Below are 26,564 nucleotides of genomic sequence, written 5' to 3' on the forward strand. Positions count from 1 at the left end.
CCCGAACCAAACCCGAATGGATACCCGAACGCCCACCCATACTTATTCTCATTTTGATATTGGACACAAATCAGATATTCTGATTTTTGGAGGTATTCGTGATCCGAACCTCTTTGTCCGAATAATCAATTATCCGATTTGGTTCGATCCGTAGCCACACGTATATTTGGTGTCCTGGATATCTGATTTTTTTAAAAAATTAACTGGATATCCGATTCGATCCGTAAAAATAAATTAAAATCTAAAATAAGAATACTTTATCACAAAAATAAAAGGTAATTTACTTTTTAAAAATGATAATAAGTAATATAATAAATTTAGTAAATGTTGTAAAAAAAATTAGTAAAGAAAAATACTGTAAAATTATATAAAATATATTATTTATATAAATTATATATATAAATGCAGATCAGATATCTGTTTCTAAAAATATTATTATTTGTGATTTGTTTTGTTTCTTATCGATATTGCATATTAATATTTATTTTTTTGTAGAGTTATTGATATCTAGATTTTTCGGTTCTAATCGAAACGGATAATGAATCAAATGAAAATTTATGAATATTTTGGTCAATTCTACTTCTATTATGACTTTATGACTGTGTGTAAGAGGAAATACAGAGAGGAACAAATAAAATCTAGAACATTAGCTAAACAAGTTAGAAACTCGTGTCATCATGGCTGCGAGGGATAATATATTAATTTAAAATCCCCTACACTAGTCTATATATATACCATCACTTTTTTTTCTGTTCAACTTGATATGCTGACAACGGGAGCAAAGAAGAAGATCATCAAAGAATCAGCGCTTTAGATTCAAGTCTCTCTCTCTCTCTCCCCTTACCATATTGTAACATAGAGTTAACAACATTCTTAGTGTTAGTGGGCCGTCAAGTTTACCGGTGACGGAACCTTACACGTCAGCTCCCCGTATCGTTATTCCACGTGTCGCCCCCTAACGAACAAGATCATTATCCATGGCCGACGACGACGAAGACCAGATCCGATCTCACTCCGATTCACCCGATCCTTCTTCTTCTTCTCCGCCGCCGCCAGGAAAATTCACGGTAACGGTGGCTTCCCCAGCTCCGCCGCGTCAGAAAGATCCCGACGCGTCGCCTCTTGCGCTGCTTCCGATCAAATCCAGCGGCGGCGGAGGGAGGGAGGATTGCTGGAGCGAGAGAGCTACAGGCGTTCTGATCGATGCGTGGGGGAAGATTCACATGGAGCTGAGCAGAGGGAACCTGAAACAGAAGCACTAGGAAGAGGTGGCGGAGACGGTGAGAAGGAAGGCGGAGGATAACGGTAAGACTCCCAAGACGGATGTACAGTGCAAGAACAGGATGGATACGGTCAAGAAGAAGTATAAGCAAGAGAAGTTAACACGTGGCCGTAGCAGCAGCTGGGTGTTCTTTGATAAGCTTGACCGTTTGATTGGTTCAACGGCCAAGATCTCATCTCCACCTCCTCCTAGAGGGTTGCTTAAGATTCCTATGGGGAAAAGTTGGAATCTTTACCATCGGCAAGGTGAGGCTGAAACGCCGCGTTTTGGGGATAAGGCTAGGGTTAAAGCTGCTTCGAAGAGTTGGTTTGATTCAGATTCGGAGTCTGAAGCAACTATGTCAGAGGACTCTGGAGATCGTTTACCGCCTCCTCCTCTGTCGAAGAGGAAGCAAGGAGGAGGAAACACGTGGAGGGAGGTGAGTAGTGCCATCATGAGATTTGGTGAAGCTTACGAGCAAATAGAGAATGCGAAGCTGCGACAGGTGGCTGAGATGGAGAAAGAGAGGTTGAGGTTCTTTAAGGAGGTGGAGATGCAGAGGATGCAGTTCTTTGTGAAGATTCAGTTTGAGTTGTCGCAGCTTAAGCAGCAAAGGGAGGAGAATGGGAAACAATAGTAATAACATGAATGCGATTGTCAACAATAGCAACAACGATGTTAGGAACTACTGAACTAGTAGAGTTTAGTGATTTCAGTTCGTATTTTAGATTTGAGTTTTGAAAATTGTTCAAAAGAAGAAACTTTATTTTTAGGATTTATGAGTGTATTAATATTTTACCATTTTTTTGTTGAAAAGAAAATTAGATTTGAGTTTAATTTGCTTTTCCGACAAGCTGTGACCGAACGGTATAATTTGAGGGGGAATAAAATTATAAAACCATTAAACGGTCTAATTTTTCCATATCGGCACGTTTTAAACCCTCCATATTGATAACCTGGTTGATAGAAGCCTCCTTCAACCAAACCAAGCTTATAGCATTTCTTCACAATCATCATCACATAGAAGCTACTTGTAAGTCAAAAGAACATATATGAATATGATGCATATAAGCACAGATGATTCATCTTTTACTTGATCGTTGATTGACAATTAGTTCTTGAGAAGTACCGAGCCTCCCAGGTCTAATATGAATCCCAGTGTAACCCTTAGTTGCTCTCTGTGCACCGTGTTTGAGGATTCCGACTCTCATAGTTGAGCACTTCAGCAATTTGACGGAAAGCAAACACTCTAGACAGCTTAGAGGGTTCACATGATCCAATGTTACACGCTACACAAGAAAAGGACTAATAGTAACTGTTGTCGTTTTGTGTTACCGACAGCCACGTCAGTGCTTTTTCTGTTTCAATTTACTCGGAGACTTGAAAAAGTAGCTTTGATCTCTCAAGTTCTGCTTCTACATCATCTGGAATTTGTTTGCTGGATCATCCTTCAGACACATGTGAGTACTTCTAAAGTCAGCTCTCTTTACATCATATATACTTCTTCTTTTTTGAGCAAGACATCATATATACTTTATATGAACATTCTTTAATGATCGCAACCAAAGTATATCTATTTCTTTTAGTTTCTTGTAATTTAAAGATTTAAGATAGACGAATCAAACATGGTCGGATCTGATATTTCGGGAGCTATAAACATTTTTAAGAACTTTAATAAAAAAATATCATAATTTCGGGAGTCTATAATGTAAAAAATTTGGAGGCCAAAACTAATGTTTCATAGGACTCATCCGGCTTTGGTAATGGATCATTGGTTTAGGCATAGTTCTTGTCTCGTTAAAGATCAAATAAAATGATGGCAATAAGGCCTCTTCAAGAATGGTAATTCTGTTTAGTCTTGTTGGATCATTTGTGAGAGTGTTCTTTCCTTTGATATGATACTCTACATAGATGGATCAAATCGTTAACGTGAATGAGTTTCAAGAGCTGGCCAAAAGGGCTCTCCCCAAGATGTATTATGATTTCTATAGCGGAGGAGCAGAGGATCAACACACTCTCAAGGAAAATGTGGAAGCTTTCACTAGAATCATGTAACACATATCAATATGACAATATATCTTTTTTGGTTTCGTTGGCCCCGTTTTTACCTGTGTGCTCATGTGCTTTGATGTTCAGGTTCCGTCCTCGGGTTCTCGTTGATGTGAGCAAGATAGATATGTCTACCAGAATCTTAGGTTACCCAATCTCAGCTCCAATCATGATTGCTCCAACAGCAATGCATATGTTGGCTCATCCACAAGGTCTCTCTTTACTTTTTATTGGTACATGCAGCTGTTATATATGGAAACTTATTTTTATTTGTCTTTTATGTTAGGAGAAACCGCCACTGCAAAAGCTGCAGCTGCGTGTAACACTATCATGGTACTAAAGTGTTTACTGGAACACATGTTATTGCATTCTGTTTTGGGTCTTAAGGTGATGACTATACTTCTTTTTTTGTGGTTGTGTGAGTTTCAGATAGTATCATACATGGCGTCATGCACTATTGAGGAAGTTGCTTCCAGTTGTAACGCTGTTCGGTTTCTTCAAATATATGTAACTGCACAATCTAGACATTTTCATCTGCTTTTGTTTATTCTTTAGGCCTTGGTTCTTAGTTCGCTCTGATATATCTTTAATAGGTGTACAAGAGACGCGATGTAACTGCTCAGATGGTGAAAAGAGCTGAGAAAGCTGGATTCAAGGCCATTGTTCTGACTGTTGATGTTCCTAAATTTGGCAGAAGGGAAGCAGATATAAAGAACAAGTAACATTCTCCATTACAACTTTTCTTATCCTGTATATCTAACAAAATAACATTCCTTCCTTTTCAACTTAGAAGTCGTTTAAATATTCAGTTGTCTTTATGTGACTATTAAAATTGTATTGCATTTAAGATTTTTGAAAAAAATACTTAATTATGGGTAAAAAGAATAAATTAATAGAAAAATTGTATCGAAATCATCAAATGATACTTATTTTGTAATGAAAAGTATTACTTACAATGACGACAAAGGTAGTAGTTTTTTTTGTTGAATGATTCAATGCTTCTGTTCTGTAGAATGGTATCCCCACAGCTGAGGAACTTCGAAGGTTTAATTTCCTACCTGTGAGTAGAGCTTGAAGTTAAGGTTCATGTTAAGTAAAACCATAACATGTTGTTGACTTGATAACTTTTTTTCTCAGAGTGAAGGTTCAGGGGTTGAAGCCTTAGCCTCTAGTACATTTGATGCTTCCTTAACTTGGAAGGTAATAATCTTTGTGAGTTCATTCTGTTCGTGTCCTTGAATACTCCCATGACAATGGTAGAACATTCCTTATATTGTTTGCATTGGAAAACTTTAGGACATCGAATGGTTAAGGTCTATTACAAAGTTGCCAATTATGGTTAAGGGGATACTCACCCGTGAAGACGGTAAGGTTCTTGTGTCATACTCTGATCTATATATAACTATATAGCTTGTATCATATTATATAATAAAGATATTTTTGATGATATGTTCAGCTCTTAGGGCTATTGAAGCTGGTGTAGATGGAATAGTTGTATCAAACCATGGGGCCCGCCAGCTTGACTATTCACCAGCTACTATAACTGTTTTAGAAGAGGTAAAAACCCATCAAAGCTTTTGCGTAAGACCAAACTTATTCTTCTTTATGAACACACTGGTCTTCTTTTTGAAACTGCAGATTGTTCATGTTGTTGGAGGGAGGGTACCGGTTTTGCTTGATGGAGGTGTGAGACGAGGAACAGATGTTTTCAAAGCGTTGGCACTAGGAGCACAAGCTGTTCTTGTAAGCTTTTAAATGTTTGAAGATTTGGCACATAACTTTCTGGTTGCTCTATGTTGATGTAATGACGCAATTTGGTTGGATTATGCAGATAGGGAGGCCTGTAGTCTATGGGCTTGCAGCTAAAGGTGAAGATGGAGTGAGAAAAGTGATTGACATGTTGAAAAATGAGCTGGAGTTAACTATGGCTCTTTCTGGTTGTCCCACCATTGATGACATCACCAGAAACAATGTTAGGACTGAGAGTGAGAGACTTAAATCTATGCTCTGATCCTCAAAGACATTTGTGGAAAGTGATTGGTCTATGAGAGAAGGATTTTCAGAAAGATTGTATCACGTTGTATACAGTTTCATAAGTGAAATTTTCTCTGGTCTGAAACGAAAACAGAGCTACGGAGTCATTTCAACGACCAAAGTAAACTGCGTTTGATTAGTATTAATGTCTTCACGGATTCACCATTTTCAATAATTTCAAGCATTAAATATTTTTCTCAAGTTCATCATGAATGGTGGACTAACACAGAGCTTTTAAATCACGAAGATTACTAAGAAGATTAATACGCACGAACTGAATGCTCTGATACCAGTTTTAGAGTTTTACATGGAAGCATGTAATAATGAACACAAATATTAGCCTAAGTTAGTGATCATTATGAGTTTGTGTGCTTGTTGTATGCACGAATCGGGCAGAATCCACAGACGAAAATCTACCACTTATTACCATCAAAACTTATATGACTTGTACGCAAGACCAGCACCGGTTAGCAAGTAGTATGTTTCTTCTATTCCAAATGTGATTAGATAAACAAGTGTGTCATCATGGCTGAGAGGGATAAATATATATATATACTAAATTAAAATCTCCTATACATACAATCATTATTTATTTTGAACTTGATGCTGAGAATGGGAGGCAGGTATATGATTAAAGAAGAAGAAGAAGAATCATGCATTGATTTTAAACAAGTGCTTTAAATTAGAGTTAAGAAAAACTCTCATAGTGTTAGTGGGGCTGCAAGTTTACCGGTGACTGAAACCTTAATCCAATCACATCCTTACACGTCAGACTCCCCGTATCGTTATTCCACGTGTCCCCCCCCCTTCTCACCGACGCCGTCTCCTTTTCCGTTAACTCCCCCCGAACAAAGATCATTATGCTACAAACCCTAACCCTATCTCCTTCTCACGATGGCCGACGACGAAGACCAGATCCGATCTCACTCCGATTCACCCGATCCTTCTTCTTCGCCGCCGCCGCCGTCCGGAAAAGTCACGGTTACGGTTGCTTTCCCAGGTCCGCCTCAAAAAACTCCCGACGCGTCGCCTCTTGCGCTGCTTCCGATCAAATCCAGCGGCGGCGGAGGGAGGGAGGATTGCTGGAGCGAGAAGGCTACGGGCGTTCTGATCGATGCGTGGGGGGAGATTCACATGGAGCTGAGCAGAGGGAACCTGAAGCAGAAGCACTGGGAGAAGGTGGCGGAGACGGTGAGAAGCAAGGAGGAGGATAACGGTAAGACTCCCAAGACGGATGTACAGTGCAAGAACAGGATCGATACGGTTAAGAAGAAGTATAAGCAAGAGAAGTTACGAAGTGGACGGAGCAGCAGCTGGGTGTTCTTCGATAAGCTTGACCGTTTGATTGGTTCAACGGCCAAGATCTCACCTGCACCTCCTCCTAGTGGACTAGGAGGAGGAGGAGGGTTGCATAATATTCCCATGGGTATTCCCATGGGCAGAGGTTTGAATCTTTACCATCAGCAAGGTAAGGCTGAAACGCCGCGTTTTGGAGTTAATGCTAGTGAGTCTAAGCGGTGGCCTTTGAGGAGGAAGAGGAATGTGTCTGATTCACATTCTGAGGACTCTGGTGGGGACGACAGTCTACCTCCTCCTCCTCCTCGACAGAGGAAGCAAGGAGGAGGAAACAAGTGGAGGGAGGTGAGTAGTGCCATCATGAGATTTGGTGAAGCTTACGAGCAAATAGAGAATGCGAAGCTGCAGCAGGTGGTTGAGATGGAGAAAGAGAGGTTGAGGTTTTTAAAAGAGTTGGAGTCGCAGAGGATGCACTTCTTTGTGAAGTTTCAGTTTGAGTTGTCGCAGCAAAGGGAGGAGAATGGGAAACACTAGTAATAATAACAAAGACAACTTCAATGATAACTAGAGTTTTAGTGGTTTCAGGTCGTAATCTACATATTTTATTAGAATTTGAGCTTTCAAATTGTTAGAAAAGAAGATACCTTCTTCATGAGTGTGTATTAATATTTTACCAAATCTTTTCTTCTTTTGTTTGCCAATTGTTGATACTTTTCCATCTCTTGGTGTCACTGTGTACATACACTACTCTCGCTCTGCGTCGATAAACACTCTAGACGGCTTAGAGGATTCGCATGATCCAAATCTTACAAAAGTTGCATAAGAAAAAGGACTAATCAGTAGTAGCTGTTTGTCGTTTTGCGTCACCGATAGCACACGGAACGATAGTGTTTTTTTTTTCTTTCTATTTCACTTTACTTTTGAGAGACTTTAAAGATTATATTTGACCTTCTTGGTTTACAAGTTCTATTTCTGCATCTGGGATTTGCTTTCTGGATCATCGTTCAGACACATGTGAGTACTTCTAGTTCTAGAGTTAGCTATGCTTATGACAACAACCCTTTAGTGATCACAGTCAATATACATATCTGTTTCTTGTAATTTCAAGATAGATGGAATCAAGTTTGGTGATGGATAATTGGTTTAAGCATGATCCTTTGTCTCTTAAAGAATGATAATTCTGTGACTCTCAGTGTTCTTTCTTCTAATATGATATATTCTATATAGATATGGATCAAATCGTTAACGTGAATGAGTTTCAAGAGCTAGCCAAACGAGCTCTCCCCAAGATGTACTATGATTTTTATAGTGGAGGAGCAGAAGATCAACATACTCTCAAGGAAAACGTGGAAGCTTTCACTAGAATCATGTAACAAATCCATATCAGTATCCTTTTTGCTTTAGTAAGTGACACTACAACACCTTGGGACTCCCCTTCTTTTATCTGTGTGCTATGTGGTGTGCTTTGGTGTTCAGGTTCCGTCCTCGGGTTCTCGTTGATGTGAGCAAGATAGATATGTCTACCAGAATCTTAGGTTACCCTATCTCAGCTCCAATCATGATTGCTCCAACAGCAATGCATATGTTGGCTCATCCACAAGGTCTCTGTCTACTCTATGTTGGTACATGCAGCTGTTCTATTTGGAAACTGATTTTTATTTGTCTATTATGTTAGGAGAGACCGCCACTGCGAAGGCTGCAGCTACGTGTAACACCATCATGGTACTAAAGTGTTTACTGGAACACATGTTATTGCATTCTGATTTTGGGTTTTAAGGTGATGATTATACTTTCTTTTTTTTGTGGTTGTGTGAGTTTTCAGATAGTATCATACATGGCTTCATGCACTATTGAGGAAGTTGCTTCTAGTTGTAACGCTGTTCGGTTTCTTCAAATATATGTAACTGCACAATCTAGACTTTTTATCTGCTTTTGTTTACCATTAGGCCTATCGGTTCTTAGTTCACTTTGGTTTCTTTAATAGGTGTACAAGAGACGAGATGTAACTGCACAGATTGTGAAAAGAGCTGAGAAAGCTGGATTCAAGGCCATTGTTCTGACTGTTGATGTTCCTAAACTTGGCAGAAGGGAGGCAGATATAAAGAACAAGTTAACACTCTCCCTTACTACATTGTTTAGCCTATCTAACAAAAAAAAGTAGATTGTTAAATGATGTTTCAATTTTTTTTTGTTCTGTAGAATGGTATCCCCACAGCTGAGGAACTTTGAAGGATTATTTTCAACCGAAGTCATACCTGTAAGTAGAAGCTTGAAGTTAAGGTTCATGTAAAGTGAAAACATAACACGTTGTTAACGTGATAACTTTTTTTTTCCTCAGAGTGAAGGTTCAGGTGTTGAAGCCTTCGCTTCTAGTACATTTGATGCTTCTTTAAACTGGAAGGTATAATCTTTGTGAGTTGATTCTGTTCGTGTCCTTGAATACTAGGCATTACTTATAATGTTTGAAACTGGAATGTTTTAGGACATTGAATGGTTAAGATCTATTACAAAGTTGCCAATTCTTGTCAAAGGGATACTCACCGGTGAAGACGGTAAGGTTCTTGTGTCATACTCTGATCTACATATAGCTTGTATCGTATTACATAATAAATATATTTTTGATGATATTTTTTCAGCTCTTAAGGCCATTGAAGCTGGTGTAGATGGAATAGTTGTATCAAACCATGGGGCTCGCCAGCTTGACTATTCACCAGCTACTATAACTGTTTTAGAAGAGGTAAAACCCGTCAAAGCTTTTACGTAAGAACTTGCTTATTCTTCTTTATGAACACAATGGTCTTCTTTTTGAAACTGCAGATTGTTCATGTTGTTGGAGGGAGGGTACCGGTTTTGCTTGATGGAGGTGTGAGACGAGGAACAGATGTTTTTAAAGCGTTGGCACTAGGAGCAAAAGCTGTTCTTGTAAGATTTAAATGTTGGGCATCTTTCAGGTTGTTTTATGTTGATGTAGTGACCTATTTGGTTTGATTATGCAGATAGGGAGGCCTGTAGTGTATGGACTTGCAGCCAAAGGTGAAGATGGAGTGAGAAAAGTGATAGAGATGTTGAAGAATGAGTTGGAGTTAACTATGGCTCTTTCTGGTTGTCCAACCATTGATAACATCACGAGAAACCATGTTAGGACTGAGAGTTATAGACTTAAATCTATGCTCTGATCCTCAAAAGACATTTGTGGAAAGTGAGTACTATGCGTGGACTTTGTGTGATGTTTTATAGTTTATATGAACGCCTATGAGAGAAGGATTTTCCAACAGATTATCACATTGTATACAGTTTCATAAGTGAAAGCTCTGGTCTGAAAAGAAAACAGAGCTATGGCGTCATTTACACGACCAAATTAAGCCGTCTCAGGGTAATAAGATGAAACAATATCAAGATGATGAAAGTTCCTCCTGGAGCTCCAACTGGGACAGACGATACTCTCTCTCAAACAACATAAACTCCTGCATTTTGTATTGCATCAGATGGGTTGTCAGATTCTAAGAATAACCAATTTGCAAACTGATCTAGCATTACTAACCTGCAACTGTTGCTGACTGAATAAAGAGATAAAACCAGTTTGATCAGAAGCCACGAGCTCAATCAGCTCATCGTGATCTTCAGGTGGATTTCCCGACTCCATTAGACAAACAGACACCTGCAAGTATGTCGTTTAGTGAGGGCAAATTCAACAAACCAAGAATATGCGTTCTACAGTTCTCACTTATGTGTGCAAATAAAACGTGAAAATTATCTGTAGGAGGCTAGTTGCAAATAAGAGGCTTTACCTGCATAGATCGAAGAACTAGCTCTGGGAGACAGCATCTCCTACAGAGACCGCGGACAATATAAGTTGCAGGTGTTTCAAGCGAGCCTTCTTTGCTTGAGTACCAAGCGTCTAGGCGTGATATATCCATTGTAACACCTGCCTGGAACCGGGTAAGCTCACCTGCAGTCATATTTTAAGTTTTGTTTATATTATTGTGGTTTCGTCTCGAATGAAACATCTCCAAGTTTATATGGAGTAAGCCACAGTGAAAGCGAGATATGTTCCATAGACATCCCAACCTTTAAAAGCAGCTGCGGCAACTGAACTTAAAATACCCCCGTTATTTGCATTATGTGGCCCAAGTCCATCACCCTCAGTTGTTAAACACCGAAGCACAACCTCGATGCAGTAGCTGTCCCTCGATGAAATCGATACATTTACCTACAGCAAAGATCAAGGTAAATAATACATAGCAGGACCATGCACACATATATAGGCCTGGGTGAGGCAAAACAAGAATAACGGTCAAAAAAAGAACTGATGCAACAAGACATTGGATGAAGGGGAGTACCATTAACTGACGGTCTAAAACAACTTCCTCAGTGACAGAAGCGTAAAGCGCACTCATCAATGCCGCGCAAACAGTGGCATCTGGGCACAAACATTCACCAGAAGGCAAACAGAGCATCGCAGTTGCATGCAACTCAAGGAACATATTTTCTTCTGATTCGAATACATCATCTTCGAGAAATGTCAACCAAGGATTGTCTTTTCCTAAACATAATGAGGTTCAAAGCTATCACATTTAGAAGGATTCTCAACCAATGTAAAACTGCTCTTCTTGCATACAAGTCAACGATATATATAAAGTTTGGCGTCACTTACTGAGGAGCAGTGACAAAGAAGAATCCAAAGTCTCTTTGGCTGCTACTACAGCTTTTTGATTTTCCTCTTCTGACAGTTCAGTGACTTCAGCATTCTCTAATTGGAATTTGAGCCAGTTGCGATATTTTGCGTCACAGGAATAATATTCATTCTATTAAAAAAACACAGAGATACGTAGTTAGACACTAACGTTTAAATCGAAGGAATAACTAAAAGTAGAAAATGCAAAGTGAAGCATACCCAGTCTTGGAACTCCTGCAAATTCTCGGAAACATAATCCTCGAGTGTATCTGGATTCTCTGAGAGTTGCTTCAGAGGTTCAGCAAGAAAACTAAGAAGCGTGTGTGCACCCACCGGAGTTGCAGGCACCCTCCACATGGCGATCAAAGCAAACTCTCGGAAAAGTATGTTGCTGAAGGGAGGTAAAAAAAAAAATCACCATGAAACAGAGGCATAAGTAAAGAAAAATCGAATTGGTGACAGTAGCAGACTCTTTACATAAACATCTCAATAACGGAATTGAGTGTCTTTCCATGTGTCAGCGTGTATTGAGCGTACCTGTGCATCAAAGAACGCAGGAGTAATTTGGAAGTAACACCCTTGACATCCTTTATAGTAGATGGAGGTGTAAAACAGAGCCACTGAATGGCTATGGCTTTTTGAAGACTCTGTTGACGATGCTGCTCCGCAACATCAACGGAGGGATCATATTTTGCAAGTTTGATTTCCCGGGATCTTGACAAAACCCTGTAAATGTTCCATAAAGTTGCATTTTCTTAGCTTACTAAAGTATGCAACTCACAGTTACCATACAATAAACCAGGAAGCGGACCATTTGAATACCTGTCAACTATTTCCTCAAAATTTCCTTGTGAGTCATCCACGTGAGAGAATGGCAAGTATTCCATAGCGGAAAGGAAGATTTTGAACTTCACATGTACGCTATTGTTCAGGGCAGAAGGAAACAAATGTCAAATAATTTACTTTATGCCATACACAAATATGTAACAGCCAACCGTGCTCGTCCGCATACATAATAAATGTTTTGTTGAGAGAACCACACAATGCAATATATAAAACTCTCTTCCGATAATTATCATCCAGCATCTAATAGTTAGAAATTACCTGCTATGCATCCTTAGCTCCATCATGTGTACAAAAAGTTCGATGCAGCGATGACGAGCAAGCTGAGACGCATATATTCCTACTAGTTCTTCATGTTGTTTTGAAAATAGAAACATCGAATACCTGGCAGCATTCCAACACATCATTAGAAATCCAATTGAGCGTAATATGCCATGTATCATGAATTAAGGAACTCTATCACTGCAGAGGAACCAACTCGAAGTGACTCACATATGAAGAATAAGATCACCAACATTACTGAGCTTCTCCCTGTCCTTGATTTCATCGGCAAGCATATACCTAAGAACAAGCACCACGTGAGCACCGAACTTTATCATATGAGGATCGCCATGGGGCCTGCCAGATGAATAAAACATTTTGTGTTAAATAAAAAATATAGCTATAGGTAAACACTATTGATTACGTAAACACGTAGTGCTAACGAAAAAAAAAACTATATCTTTTTTTTTTTTTTTTTTAAAAAAAAAAAAAAAAAAAAAAACTATATCCAAAATATTTTAATACAAGTGAAACTATCTAGGTAAAAACTATTGACTACCTAAAGTTGCTTTGATCATCTTCTAAGGGCGCGATCCATGACCATATTATATCAAGAAGATGCGAGATATTCCCCGACATAAGGGTCATCTGCAAAAGAAAGTATTAGGGATGAAAACATATGGTTCTTATAGCGTGATGGAAATATATTTGGCATCTACCATACCTGAATTTGCCGGTGCTGCTCTTTGCATCCCCTGACAACAGCATCGTGTACCATTTCCCTATGCCAGGAACAAAACAATACGTTGGGCTGGAACTATTTACGGGGAGAACAAAAATAAATATCTCAATAGTTGCATGCATACCCTGAATGGAGTTTCTGAAGAAGAGCAGGAAGGTCACGGGGTTGCTGGTTTAGAACGTGGAGCGGCCAATCTTCTGGCCCAAGTGAAGCCAGACGACCATTTTGCATAGTTTCAGGGCTTTCATCAAGACAACTTCTAAACTTTTCTGTCAAGCCTGGCTTCGATTGGGCGAGCTCTAGATCAACTTGAACATCAAGCCATGATTTTGCCATCGCCCAGCAAGCTGACTGCAGAAAAATCACCATTGAAATGAGATTAAGACAATGTGAATGAACGCACTACATAGACTAAGCTACAAAGTATGTAAGTAACTATAGCAGTTTCCAATTTTTTTTCAAAGATTTTACAGAGGAAGGACAGATATGAGAACAGGTATAGCAATATGGCATATTGATGCAAATGTTTCTACAAATCCTGAAAGTAGGAGTCAAAGTGCGGCTTGGAAAACTAGCTAGGATTTTATGTTTTACTATCAACGATCACATATCCATCTATAAACAGGGGCCAAGTTTCTCATGAATGATAATTCAAGTCAACATTGACACACATGCAGGACCTAAACTATAATGCTGAGAGATATGCCATAACAACCAAGAAAAAAATAGTTCAAATATGTAAGTTAACAAAACAATTGCAGCCAAGGAAGCAGTGTTGAAATATGCTCAACAAAAATCAGGTTACACAAGTGTGCATGTTTTACCTCCCAATCAGTACAAATTGGCAAGATGCGGTTCAGGTTGCTGCATTGGTTTGCAAAAACAGCAACTTCATGTTTGCCGCCATCCTGCTCCGCAATTTTCTTCAGAAACAAAGATAAAAACAATGTTAATTTTCTATGAAGTGGAAAACCTATCAGGAAATTGCATTACCTCTGATGCACAGTACGAAGCCCATTTCCAAAGACGCAGTTGATTGCCAAAGCCACTTTCCAGTTCAATAGCCTGGAGAGTCCTATTTTTTCCATTCTTTACCAGTGCGTCAACAGACGGAAACATGTCCATTCCAGAAAAAGGGCATAGAGTTGCAGCTCTCCATGGCTGCCGGAGTATAAATTTAAAACGACATTATAGCTTCACACCTTTGTAATATAATTACCCTACAAGAATTCATATACCTTGTAATATTACCTGCCCGGCGGACCTGCAGAGATCACATGCCTCCTCTATTCTTCCAGCCCTTAACAAAAACCACACATCCTCAAGAAGAGATTCATCTTGTTTCTGCCAAAGAAAAGTTGTAAATATTAATTTTGTTCAACAGAAAAACAAGAACGAAAAACGACCTTCACAGTCTATATATATAGACATCCATATGGAGGCTCGACCACGACCATACAAAAGAAGCACTCACAATTACTATGTTATACGCCCTAGAACAAGCAAAATAGCTACATATAACTGAGAAGAGGATTAAATATTAATTATGAAAAAAGGTGGCAACTCTGAGGAAACTTCTTCAAGTTTCAACCCTATTTATCCACAATCCATTGCTGTCTGGGTAGTCCCACCAACAATTTTTAGTGTTTACCGTGTATTGTTAAATGAACAAATACAATCAAAAGTAAAACATGACCATCAGCACTAAACAAACCGAACTTCAACCATAGCTGAACGAGACTTACTTTGTCATCAGGAAGAAGACGAGCATGTTCACGTGTTGGGGCATCAAAGTCCAAATGGCGTACAGTATCAGCAGCAGAGCCATTTTTCTTGAGGTATCTTTGTGTGTGATGCCACACTCCAGCGTTAGGAAGATAAGTACCCACATGAGATCCCCGCACCTAAGAACATAAATATTTCCTTGGGGCTTATTTCTATTTGAGTGTTAGTCAGCTCTATCAATTTGAGGGTTCATCACGCAATTATTTGCATAAACAGTACCAACACCCTAAATATATGACAAGTAGGAAACACAAACATATGACTCTAATTTCAGAAGCAAAAATGTTGTGGAGCTGATCTCTATGACTTCCTCAAATTCCAATCATATACAAGCAGAGCAAGCAATTCTCTAGGTGGAGAGCAAAGACTACTAGCGAAAAAAGTAGCAGCTACTATCCTGTTCAAATTCTGCTTCTTACGAGTTATAAACTTATAGCCGTGGTAAAATTTACAGGAACTACATTGCAATTAGTGAGTTTATTAACGATCCTATGCATATCAACCAATCAAGTATGATTCCGAAGTGACATTGATAAAGGGATATAGTTAAAAATGAATATATTGGAATAGCCACCTTTCTTTCCAAATCAAGTGATTTTGAAGCTAGATCTTCCAGCCACAGGACTATCCGAAGGCATAGCTGAGCTGTATGGTCGTTTACAACAAACTGACAAGCCTCCAAATGAGATGTTGATGGGGACTGCCGACATTAAACAAACACATAAGTCCATTCGTAAGATTTACTAAATAGGAATGATTTCATTTGGAAAAGGAATAAGAAAAAATGCATTACCATAAATAATTCCTGCGCAACTTCTTCAGTAGCTGCAAGAACAAAGACGAATCATCAATAATACCAATCTCTAGGTAAACATGAAAATATTACATGGCAGCTTTAACATACATCAGTTATCAAAATGACAAAATGCATACCCAATTCCAAAACGCCCAAAACACTATTTAGATGGAGCTGAGTTTCCTAACCTTTTCCATATAGGTTCCATAAAAGCGACCAGGAGGCAGCCTCGCCAAGCAAAAGCTGAGCCTTCTGTCTCATAAGTTTATCCTCCACAACCCGATGCCTTATATCTGATCCATACCTGTAGAGAAACACGACGCAGTTGTTTGAATAAGAAAGATAACGTTGAAGAAGTTTGACGGTTTAGGTCTCATCATACCTAATCGACTGTGAAACATCCCTGCATGAATCCTCAAGTCTCAATATTAGATCCGGAATGGGCATCAGTCCTGCAGAACCAACACGCCATAATAAATAACAATAAGTGATAACCAGACATAAATGAGAGTCTAGCAACCAAGTAAATGAAACCTAGACACCCAAAAATTACAAATGCAAAAACACAACAAACATACTTAACAAGAAGACTGACACAAACCTTGAAGAGCAGAATCAAATAAAGAAGCAAACAGAGCAAAGGTCGTATCCCCACTCTCCGCCAACTCATCATTCTCAGCCTTGCAAGCCTTCAGCGACTGACTCTCTACTCTCCGAAACATACCCTCATCGTCGTCACCATTTACATCTCCACCACTCTCCCTCCTGGAAGCAGAAGCAACAGCAGCAGAGATCGGATCTGCTTGGTAAAGACCGGTGTGAAAGCTATCAACCTCTTCTTTAATGTTCTCAAGAAGCAAGGCAGTGTTCGTCGGACTATGGATGTAATCCCCATCGTACAGCAACCTATTCTCACTAACATTCAGACTCGAGACTTCCTCATGCGGCGGCGATGTAGAGTGTCTCTTCCTGCAAATGTGAACCACCGTTTTAAACAAACAATAATCGAAGCTTGTATGCATCAATGCCACCTAGAGGATCGAGAATTAGTTAACCGAATCGAGGGAAGGAGTAGTCGGAATGTTTACCGGTAGCGACGGAATTGATCTCTGGCGCTGAGGACCTCGGGGTCGAAGTAGCTGGGAGAAGTGTCCATATCCATTTCCATCTTCTCCACCAACGAAACGTGGCGAGGAAGCTTTGAGCGTTCGATTAGGGTTTGTTTAGGTTTACTCGTCCAAACCCTATCAAAATCCTCCGTCGAGTGAAAGACTCCGCCGGCGACAGCACTTACACGCGACTAGAGTTAAAACGAAAAAGCAAAGCTGCCAAAAACGCAGCGTTTCAACTTTACGAGTCAGTCAAAGGGCTTAAGCGTAATTAAATAGACGGAACAGTCACGCGACTGGAGGAAAACGTGAAAGCAAAGTGCATAAAACGCTGCGTTTCAACTCAAAACTGAAAAGGCACTAGTGTAAATAAACAGATTAATTAGCCAATAATTTTTTTTTTTTTTTGTGAAAGAATGTAAAATTTTATTCAATCAAAACTTTGTACATCAAGTGCTACTGTTTTAAGTTTAAAGAATCAAAAAATGGATTATATGGGGTTAGATCTTGCTGGTTTCGAACCAAGTGACTGACCATCTTGTCCACAAATTTGATGGGGCAGCTCGCATGTTGCGGTTGTTTATATGAGTTTCGTTCTCTCCATACAAACGTCTGCTTAGACCATTTTCAACTTACCTCTATTTTTATCTCTATATTTTTCTTTAAAATAGAGAAACTCTATTATAGAGGTGGATTTACTCCAATGTATGCTTCTATAATAGAGTTCCTCTATTTATAGGAAAAATATAAAGATTTGTTATTTTCATCTCTAAATATAGATGTAAAATGTAAGATTCTTCTATATTTTTCTCTAAAATAGAGAAACTTTATTATAGAAACATACATTGGAGCAAATTCAACTCTATAATAGAAATCTTTATTTTAGAGGAAAATATAAAGATATACATTAGAGATGCTCTTACAAAACAGCTGATCAAAAGCGGGTTGGGTTTAAACTAGTTGTTTTATCTTCAAAGATGGCGCGCCATGGGGTGACGATTATCATAATAGTTTCAAAATCTTTTCACCAAATTAGTACGTTCTTATCCACAGGTAATTTTGATTACAAAAAGATAATACAGATTAATGTCCTGGACCGTACTCAAGATTGTGGATTTACACCAGGCAAGGGTGGATAAGTTGCCTGACATCGAAGCAATTTTCTTTTAACCAGAGTCCTGATTGATCAAAAAATACCAATATTTTTACCATGAAGATCCCACAATGGGACACGTCTCCTCAATTCTTTGGCTCCATTTCGCTGTTGTGTGTGTAGTTTTGTTATGTATGAAGTATCAACAATGGTGTTTGTTTGCAAGTGTTAGCCAAAAAGATCACACAGCTTTTCTCCACAGCTTTACTAAAAAGAAGTCTTAGGTCTTCTTGTCAAACCCATTCAAAGTTTAGTAAAAAGGTAATATTTATAGATCACAAGACTTATTCTGTCATATTCTTCCAAAAATGAAAAATGAGACCTACTACATCAGTCCCCAAAATCAACATCTCTACCATCCAACACACCAGAAAGGCTCCTCATAAATCTTGCGAGCCAGAGCAGAGCATCAAGCCAAAAAATGAATAGGGGATACAATCAAGGCTTAGTCAAAGTCAAGAAACTCCATTCTCTTCCTCATTGTTCCTCTCAGTTCACTCGCTTCCCTCTCCACCTTTTGAGCCTACACCATAGTACACAGAGCCCCCCAGAACCAAATCATCAGGAAACATAAGGGACAACCAATTTTGTAACTCTTATGTTGTGGTGCCTTACCCTTTTAATCTCTGTCTCTGAGACGCGAACCATATTTGGGGGAAGCTCCTCTCTCTCCGTGTCCTAACACATATCATAAGACCAAAATCAATGAACTAAAACATACGAAAGTGAGATAACAGGAAAAAAAAAATATAAACAAGGAGAAGGCTTACAAGGTCACCAATCAGAACAACATTCTCTCCACGGATAACATAGAGGCCTAAAGGAATGTCGCAGTATTGCTCACCAACTATTACCCTCTCGCACGCACCTTCTAAAACCGCATTGGCTGTGTATTTCAAATCATGCTTTTAATCTCTCTCTCTCTCTCCCACTACTAAAACTATCACAAAGATAGGAGAAATCAAAATATAAAAGTGAATACCGAATTGATCAAATGAACGGAGCGTTCCCATTAGCTTTCTACCATCTCTAAGGAGCACAAGTATCTTTCCTACATCATCATCATCATCAAGAGCAGAGGCCAACATTCATAAGTAACTGATGCACATTATTTTAAAAGCAAACAACTCCACATAAGACTGAGAATAAACCCACATTCCCAAAAAAAACTACAAAACGAAGATCGTTGACAAACTAGTTAACAATAAGAAGTCAAAATCAAAGACAAAAGACACTGAACTGTCTGCAAGATTAAGCTCTCATATACAATTAGAGCTACCATGCCATATCCTTGAGTACTATCTGTACATACATACAATTCAACGAATGCGTAAACAAGAGAGGAAGAGAGATGGATTACTATCAAGGTAGCTGGCGAGTGAAGTTGAAAGATATATATCTTCAGGACCAGCCCAAGACATCGTCACTGACTCTACCCGAACAGAGGAGTAGCACTTAGAAGAAGCGATAATAAAAATGTTTTCAGATTCCAGATTAGGAAAAAAAAAGGATTGGCTAATTGAACGCGTTCAGAAGGCGGAAAGAAAAGAAAAATCTAGGTTAGGGTTTTGAGTGGACCAAAGGGTTCAGTGTAAGGAAACGATAACAAGGTTGAGACTTTCTACTCCAGATTGAAACGCGGACACGCGTTTGTAAGAAAAAATAAACTTCCTTGCGCACACAGGTACGAAATTTTGATATATTTATATTATTTTTACTCAAAACTGTGTAACCAATTAAATTTTATAATTAATTTTTTAATTGATTGAATAATTTTTAAATTATATTTATAAGTTATTTTCTAGAAAAAATATATTTATTTTAATTTTTGTGCAATGAATCAAAATATTGTAAAACAGAAAGAGTATAATTTATTTAAGTTAAATAAAAGAAAATACCCTAAAATAACATTAAAATTTTTTTTGTTACAACTATAGACTCTAAAGATCAATATAACCAAAATGTTTCATTAAAGATGTACATATACACTTATACTCATAGGATTAACTAATCTAAACTTTATGGTTTAGAGTTAAGGGGTGGAGATTTAGGATTGAGATTTAAAATTTAAAATTTTATAAAATAAAATAAAAATTAAAAATTTGAAAAAAAAAATAAAAATAGTTTCAAAATTTATTTTAAAAGTACAAAAGAAAATTTAAAAAAAAAGTAAAAAAAATTCGAAATTTTTTTTCTTATAAAAAAGTTCGATCTAAAACTATAAAAAAAATTAAATTTTTAAATTTTTTTATATATATATATCTAGGGTATTATGGTCTTTTTACCTATTAAATGAAATATTTTGGTCATTTTTCTCCTTGTGGTTTATTTTTGTGACCAAAAAGAGAAAAATACATTATGTAACTGGTTAGAAATTTCAAATTAAAAATTAATTTTTTACCAAATAAAAATTAAAACTGTAAATATTTTTGAAACAGTTTTTTTTTTCTTAAACTTCAATTATTATGCAACTGAAAAAGGAGTAGAGCATTGTATTTGACCTCAAATACTTCATACACTTTACAAATAAGAAAATACTCCACTCACTAGGTGCGGTGGGAAAGCTAGGCGATCCAACTACATCTCGCCACGTCATCACCAGTTCACGGCGGCGCGAAACTACGCGGCGTTTGCTCAGCAGCACAAAAACGCGTCGCAGTTTACTTAAAGCAAATCAAAAATCAATTCACACTTTTGTATTGTACCTATCTAATCTAATCTATCATCATCATCATCGGAGAGAAAGTCCCCTTCAGACCGAGATAATAATCGTACACAACCAAGCAACCAACCAACCTTATCCTCCACACCACTCTAAAACCCTAAAACCAAAGTCACGATCCCATCTTCACATCCCAGGTTCGATTCTCTTGCTGGAGATTTAGGTTTTTTTTGTCGTTATGTGTCTTTAGCTCACAGATCCTGATCCGTTGCAATAGATCATGTTAATCTCCGAAAGTTTCAAACTTTAGATGTTTTTTAAGATCTCTAGGTGATCCTATGTAGTTAGATCAGTTTTGTTTTGTGACTTTGTCTTAGACTGAGTTTGGTCTCTCATTAATGTTTCTTAAGGATAAATTGATCATGGCAACTGCAACTATGGCTACAGCAGCTGGAGCAGCTGCTCTTCTATACTACACATTAAACCGGAAGCTAATCGCCGGTGTCGACGATGAGAGCTCCGAAGCTTCTTCTTCTTCTACTAGCCGTGGTGCTGCTTTGAGGATTGATCGTGTTTCGCATAGACTTATTCAAGCTCCAGCCACTTGGCTCGAGACTATTTCAACACTCTCTGAGACTCTTCGTTTTACTTACTCCGAGACTCTAGGGAAGTGGCCTATTGGTGATCTCGCCTTTGGTATTAACTTCCTCATCAAGAGGCAGGGGCTACTACATGTGGATCGTGTCTTTGGTGGTGAAGATAGTGTAGAGCTTAAAGGACCAGAAGTAGCCGATGAGCTTAAGTACTATTTGCACTTGTTGACTTTGTGTTGGCACTTCTCCAAGAAGCCGTTTCCTTTGTTCTTGGAAGAGACTGGGTTTGTAAAGGACAACGTTCTCATTCACGAACCTAAAGCTGGGGTAAGTTTATAAATTAACTTAAGACGGTTTTTTCGAACATGGAAGCTGAGGATTAATTTTGATGCAGATATTGAAGCCGGCTTATACGGTTCTTGTTGATCACAATTCAAAATGTTTTCTGTTGTTGATACGTGGCACGCATAGCATTAAGGACACGTTGACGGCTGCTACAGGAGGAATAGTGCCGTTTCATCATACTGTTGTGAACGAGAGTGGGGTCAGCAATTTGGTCTTAGGGTATGCTCACTGTGGTATGGTTGCTGCTGCTAGGTGTATAGCTAAACTTGCTACTCCTTGTCTTCTCAAGGGTCTTGAGCAGTATCCAGATTATAAAATCAAGGTAGGACACTCTCTAAAAAGCCCTCGTCTCAAACTAGAGATTGTGTCTTGCCTTATAAGCGTTTTGTTGGTAGATTGTAGGGCACTCTTTGGGTGGTGGAACGGCTGCTCTTTTAACGTATATATTGAGGGAGCAGAAGATGCTCTCTACAGCTTCTTGTGTTACATTTGCCCCAGGTTTTTTGTCTTCAGTTACATCTATTGATACCTTCTCAAAGATATAAGACTGAGTTTTTTTTTTGTTTCATGTGTTCTTTTAGCTGCTTGTATGACTTGGGAGTTAGCTGACTCCGGGAACGACTTCATTGTAACTGTGATTAATGGAGCCGATCTGGTTCCTACATTTTCTGCTGCGTCAGTTGATGACTTACGCGCTGAGGTTTAGCTTCCTAAACTCTTAGATTATATGCCTTGACAGTTCTTCATTTATTCACTTTATTTTTGTATTTTCTTCAGGTAACAGCATCTGCTTGGCTAAATGATCTGAGGAATCAGATTGAAAGGACTCGAATCCTCAGCACTGTTTATCGTTCAGCGACGGCTTTAGGATCGCGTCTTCCGTCTATGGCCACTGCCAAAGCAAAAGTTGCTGGTGCTGGTGCTATGTTACGCCCAGTGTCTAGCGGCACGCAGGTTGTGATGAGGAGAGCTCAGAGTATGCTGACCCGTCCTGCACTAAGCTTATCTTCTTGGTCATGTATGGGACCAAGGCGTAGAGCCAATGCCACTCAACCGAACTCGGAACATCAGATAGATTCTTCAGAAGCAGCTTCAGATCCTCTTGTTGTTACCACGAGTAGCAATTCCATGAGCGAAGAAGCTGAGTGTTCTAGTTATGATGCAACATCTGCTAGTCTTGGAGCAACTGATCTTGACGAGTGTGAGGATCCAGACGATATCGAAACACGGCAAGAGCGTATGACTGAAGCTGAGCTGTGGCAGCAGCTGGAGCATGACCTGTACAACGAAGACTCTTCAGAGCTGCCTGAAGAAGAAGCTGATGTGGCGAAAGAGATCAAAGAGGAAGAGGAAGCTGTGATCGCAGAGGCGGGTGTGGCTCAGCCGGAGATCAGGACGCCTGAGATGAAAGAATCTCACAGGTTCCTCCCGCCAGGGAAGATCATGCACATTGTCACGGTCCGGCCTGAGGCTGTAGAGGCAAACGAAGAAGAAGATGCGTTGGAAAGGACTGAGACAGTGGAGACGGTGGAGGAGGGAAGAGTAGGAATCTTTCTGACTCCGAGGTCATTGTATAGTAAGGTGAGGTTATCGCAGAGGATGATAAGCGATCACTTCATGCCTGTTTACAGACGACAGCTCGAAAAGCTGATACAAGAGCTAACACTCGAACAGGAACAGCCTTGAAGCTGCTTATGTTCGTGTTTTAGTTCCTTTTTTTGTGCATTTGCAGTTGTAAATACTTGTCTTATTGACTATTACCTCTAAGAAAGTTTTCTTCTGTTTGTTTATATAAATAACTACACATGGAATGCTATTTTTCGATCCTGTTCAACCTTTGTTTCTTAAGCAAACAAACTATGTATGTAATATAACTTTGTAATGATGAGCTTTCGAAGTTTTGAATCTTTCGATAATTGCTTATGCCGCGTTTGCTTCTTATTGGTTCGTCATTTTGTCATACTCCTACCTGCCACTTTTGTATAACCTCAAGATTCTTCTTTATCCTCGTGTCAATATCAAATGAGATCGCAGTAATGTGACGCACGTCTACTCGTTGATACTTCTACTATTAATCGATTTTTTAAATCTTTAACATATAGTAACATATACTAACATCACATGTTATCTCTTGGGAGACGCATTTGGCACCAATTATTCATATATTGCTGACGTGGCATACAGACGAAGGCTAATTAAATAAATACGTCACAAAACTATCGAATCTTCTTCATCCATCGCCATTGCAATGGCCGCGAAGCTCTCTCTCTCCTCCGTCTTAATCGTTTTCTCTCTCTTCCTCTGTTTCTCATCGTCATCATCTTCCTGGGATGGCTTAGAGTCATACATCGTCCATGTGCAAGGATCTCACAAGCCTTCTCTCTTCTCCTCCCACAGCCACTGGCACAACTCTCTCCTCCGCTCCCTCCCATCCTCTCCCCAACCCGCGACTCTCCTCTACTCCTACTCACGCGCCGTCAACGGCTTCTCCGCGCGTCTCTCACCTTCCCAGACCTCCGCTCTCCGTCGCCACCCTTCCGTCATCTCCCTAATACCAGATCAGGCGCGTGAGATCCACACCACTCACACCCCCGCCTTCCTCGGCTTCTCCGATAACTCCGGTCTCTGGAGCAACTCCAATTACGGCGAAGACGTGATCGTCGGCGTTCTCGATACCGGAATCTGGCCGGAGCATCCTAGCTTCTCCGATTCAGGTCTCGATCCCGTTCCTTCCACATGGAAAGGCGCGTGCGAGATCGGACCTGACTTCCCGGCGTCCTCCTGCAACCGGAAGCTCATCGGAGCTCGAGCGTTCTACCAGGGATACCTAACGCACCGCAACGGATCAAAGCACGCAGAGGAATCCAAATCGCCGAGGGATACAGCAGGTCACGGGACGCACACCGCGTCAACCGCGGCAGGATCCGTTGTGGTCAACGCGAGTTTGTACCAATACGCGCGAGGCGTGGCGCGTGGGATGGCGTCGAAGGCGAGAATCGCTGCTTACAAAATCTGTTGGACTGGAGGTTGTTACGATTCGGATATCCTCGCGGCTATGGATCAGGCCGTTGCGGATGGTGTCCACGTCATCTCTCTTTCCGTTGGCGCTAACGGCTTCGCTCCGGAGTATCATAAAGACTCTATCGCGATCGGAGCGTTTGGAGCGATGCGTCACGGCATCGTCGTTTCTTGCTCCGCTGGAAACTCGGGTCCTGGACCGCAAACCGCCACTAATATCGCTCCTTGGATCCTAACCGTCGGTGCGTCGACGGTGGATAGAGAGTTCACCGCGAACGCGAACACCGGAGACGGGAAAGTCTTCACCGGAACGTCGCTCTACGCCGGAGAGCCTCTCCCTGATTCTCAGATTCCTCTGGTGTACTCCGGCGACTGCGGGAGCAGATTGTGCTACCCCGGGAAGCTGAACTCGTCGCTGGTGGAAGGGAAGATCGTTCTCTGTGATAGAGGAGGAAACGCAAGAGTCGAGAAAGGAAGCGCCGTCAAGATCGGCGGCGGAGCAGGGATGATTCTCGCGAACACAGCTGAAAGCGGCGAAGAACTCACCGCCGATTCGCATCTCGTCCCGGCGACGATGGTCGGAGCTAAAGCCGGAGATCAAATCCGCGACTACATCAAAAACTCAAACTCTCCAACCGCAACGATCAGCTTCTTGGGAACTTTGATCGGCCCGTCTCCTCCTTCTCCAAGAGTCGCAGCCTTCTCTAGCCGTGGACCAAATCATATAACACCGGTTATCCTCAAACCGGACGTGATTGCGCCAGGTGTTAATATATTAGCCGGTTGGACCGGAATGGTCGGTCCAACCGATTTAGATATCGACCCGAGACGAGTCAAATTCAACATCATCTCCGGTACATCGATGTCGTGCCCGCACGTGAGCGGACTCGCCGCTCTCCTCCGTAAAGCTCACCCCGATTGGTCCCCGGCGGCGATCAAATCCGCGCTCGTGACAACCGCTTACGACACCGAAAACTCCGGGGAACCGATCGAGGATCTCGCCACCGGTGAATCGTCGAACTCGTTCATCCACGGAGCGGGACACGTGGATCCGAACAAAGCGTTGAATCCCGGTTTGATTTACGACCTCGACGCGAAAGAGTACGTCGCGTTCCTCTGCGCCGTGGGGTACGAGTTCCCGGGGATTCTAGTGTTCCTTCAAGATCCGAGTCTTTACGACGCTTGTGAGACGAGCAAGCTTAGAACCGCCGGGGATCTCAATTACCCGTCTTTCTCCGTCGTTTTCGGATCGAGTGTCGATGTTGTTAAGTACAGGAGAGTTGTTAAGAACGTGGGGAGCAATGTTGACGCGGTGTATCAAGTCGGAGTTAAGGCTCCGGCGAATGTGGAGATCGATGTGTCTCCGAGCAAGCTTGCGTTTAGTAAAGAGACTAGGGAGATGGAGTACGAAGTGACGTTTAAGAGCGTTGTGCTTGGAGGCGGAGTTGGATCCGTTCCGGGTCATGAGTTCGGGTCGATTGAGTGGACAGACGGTGAACACGTCGTCAAGAGTCCGGTGGCCGTTCAATGGAGCCAGGGCGCACTGTACAGTCAATTCTGATTGATGATTGACGTTGGGCTCTGCTTTTTTATTTTTCATCAAAAAAAAGAAATTGGGCTTGTTCATGGGCCTATAGTGAATTGGGCTGATCAGTTTACTCATTGTTGAGCTCTTACTCTTGGGTGAATGAGCGGAAAAATCAATTTGCATTGTGAAATGTTTGTGTAATAAAAGTCGATTTCGATAAAAGATTAAACAAAATAAAAAGCGTCGTTTTCTATACATTTTAATCAATAACTTAAACATTTGATTCGGTGAATACTGAATACTTTAAATAGGGAAAGGTAGAAGATAAATCGAAATTGTACACACAAGAGAGCAATCTAGCAATAGAGTCAACAACACTCAACATCAAAACCATAAATAAATAAAGGAACATTA

At 40.3% G+C, this 26,564-nt stretch overlaps 6 protein-coding genes and 2 pseudogenes across 7 annotated transcripts; 6 read left to right on the forward strand and 2 right to left on the reverse strand.

Annotated features, from left to right (window-relative positions):
- The first annotated feature begins 821 nt into the window (after positions 1 to 821).
- LOC106380542 lies at positions 822 to 2,098 on the forward strand (annotated as a pseudogene).
- A 419-nt stretch (positions 2,099 to 2,517) lies between these two features.
- LOC106348698 lies at positions 2,518 to 5,435 on the forward strand (annotated as a pseudogene).
- Positions 5,436 to 5,987: 552 nt separating this feature from the next.
- LOC106348713 (trihelix transcription factor ASIL2) lies at positions 5,988 to 7,341 on the forward strand. Its single transcript, XM_013788513.3, has one exon. The coding sequence runs from the start codon at positions 6,239 to 6,241 to the stop codon at positions 7,172 to 7,174; it is 936 nt and encodes a 311-aa protein (XP_013643967.2). The 5' UTR covers positions 5,988 to 6,238; the 3' UTR covers positions 7,175 to 7,341.
- A 67-nt stretch (positions 7,342 to 7,408) lies between these two features.
- On the forward strand, positions 7,409 to 9,909 carry LOC106348684 (peroxisomal (S)-2-hydroxyacid oxidase GLO4). 2 transcript variants are annotated; one of them, XM_048739520.1, is made up of 12 exons: positions 7,409 to 7,654; positions 7,868 to 8,009; positions 8,117 to 8,241; positions 8,316 to 8,362; positions 8,463 to 8,540; positions 8,625 to 8,749; positions 8,840 to 8,897; positions 8,979 to 9,041; positions 9,123 to 9,192; positions 9,277 to 9,377; positions 9,458 to 9,562; positions 9,637 to 9,909. In XM_048739520.1, the coding sequence occupies exons 2-12, from the start codon at positions 7,870 to 7,872 to the stop codon at positions 9,814 to 9,816; spliced, it is 1,092 nt and encodes a 363-aa protein (XP_048595477.1). In that variant the 5' UTR covers positions 7,409 to 7,654; positions 7,868 to 7,869; the 3' UTR covers positions 9,817 to 9,909. The 2 variants fall into 2 exon arrangements, with proteins under 2 accessions (XP_048595477.1, XP_048595480.1); XM_048739523.1 differs by lacking the exon at positions 7,409 to 7,654 and having other exon boundaries at positions 7,963 to 8,241; positions 8,456 to 8,540.
- Positions 9,898 to 17,083, reverse strand: LOC106348676 (nuclear pore complex protein NUP107-like). Its single transcript, XM_048739511.1, has 24 exons — positions 16,831 to 17,083; positions 16,344 to 16,711; positions 16,125 to 16,194; positions 15,931 to 16,046; positions 15,740 to 15,771; positions 15,521 to 15,646; positions 14,907 to 15,065; positions 14,413 to 14,505; positions 14,155 to 14,322; positions 13,986 to 14,084; positions 13,286 to 13,512; positions 13,144 to 13,201; positions 12,979 to 13,067; positions 12,651 to 12,776; positions 12,420 to 12,542; positions 12,138 to 12,236; positions 11,853 to 12,041; positions 11,535 to 11,706; positions 11,295 to 11,445; positions 10,981 to 11,183; positions 10,709 to 10,850; positions 10,429 to 10,589; positions 10,182 to 10,298; positions 9,898 to 10,104 (listed from the first exon to the last, which is right to left on the reverse strand). The coding sequence occupies exons 1-24, from the start codon at positions 16,908 to 16,910 to the stop codon at positions 10,033 to 10,035; spliced, it is 3,240 nt and encodes a 1,079-aa protein (XP_048595468.1). The 5' UTR covers positions 16,911 to 17,083; the 3' UTR covers positions 9,898 to 10,032.
- Positions 17,084 to 18,194: 1,111 nt separating this feature from the next.
- On the reverse strand, positions 18,195 to 19,677 carry LOC106380532 (sm-like protein LSM1B). The gene is made up of 5 exons (XM_048739544.1): positions 19,365 to 19,677; positions 18,987 to 19,055; positions 18,775 to 18,890; positions 18,620 to 18,682; positions 18,195 to 18,527 (listed from the first exon to the last, which is right to left on the reverse strand). Exons 1-5 carry the CDS (start codon positions 19,423 to 19,425, stop codon positions 18,450 to 18,452), a joined length of 387 nt encoding a protein of 128 aa, XP_048595501.1. The 5' UTR covers positions 19,426 to 19,677; the 3' UTR covers positions 18,195 to 18,449.
- A 947-nt stretch (positions 19,678 to 20,624) lies between these two features.
- On the forward strand, positions 20,625 to 23,438 carry LOC106348669. The gene is made up of 6 exons (XM_013788455.3): positions 20,625 to 20,863; positions 21,077 to 21,586; positions 21,654 to 21,926; positions 22,000 to 22,102; positions 22,186 to 22,304; positions 22,382 to 23,438. The coding sequence occupies exons 2-6, from the start codon at positions 21,089 to 21,091 to the stop codon at positions 23,288 to 23,290; spliced, it is 1,902 nt and encodes a 633-aa protein (XP_013643909.2). The 5' UTR covers positions 20,625 to 20,863; positions 21,077 to 21,088; the 3' UTR covers positions 23,291 to 23,438.
- Positions 23,439 to 23,659: 221 nt separating this feature from the next.
- On the forward strand, positions 23,660 to 26,405 carry LOC125577771 (subtilisin-like protease SBT1.4). The gene has a single exon (XM_048739559.1). The coding sequence runs from the start codon at positions 23,853 to 23,855 to the stop codon at positions 26,181 to 26,183; it is 2,331 nt and encodes a 776-aa protein (XP_048595516.1). The 5' UTR covers positions 23,660 to 23,852; the 3' UTR covers positions 26,184 to 26,405.
- The last annotated feature ends 159 nt before the right edge of the window (positions 26,406 to 26,564 follow it).

Source organism: Brassica napus, chromosome A1 (assembly GCF_020379485.1).
Source record: "Brassica napus cultivar Da-Ae chromosome A1, Da-Ae, whole genome shotgun sequence".
Classification (NCBI taxonomy): domain Eukaryota; kingdom Viridiplantae; phylum Streptophyta; class Magnoliopsida; order Brassicales; family Brassicaceae; genus Brassica; species Brassica napus.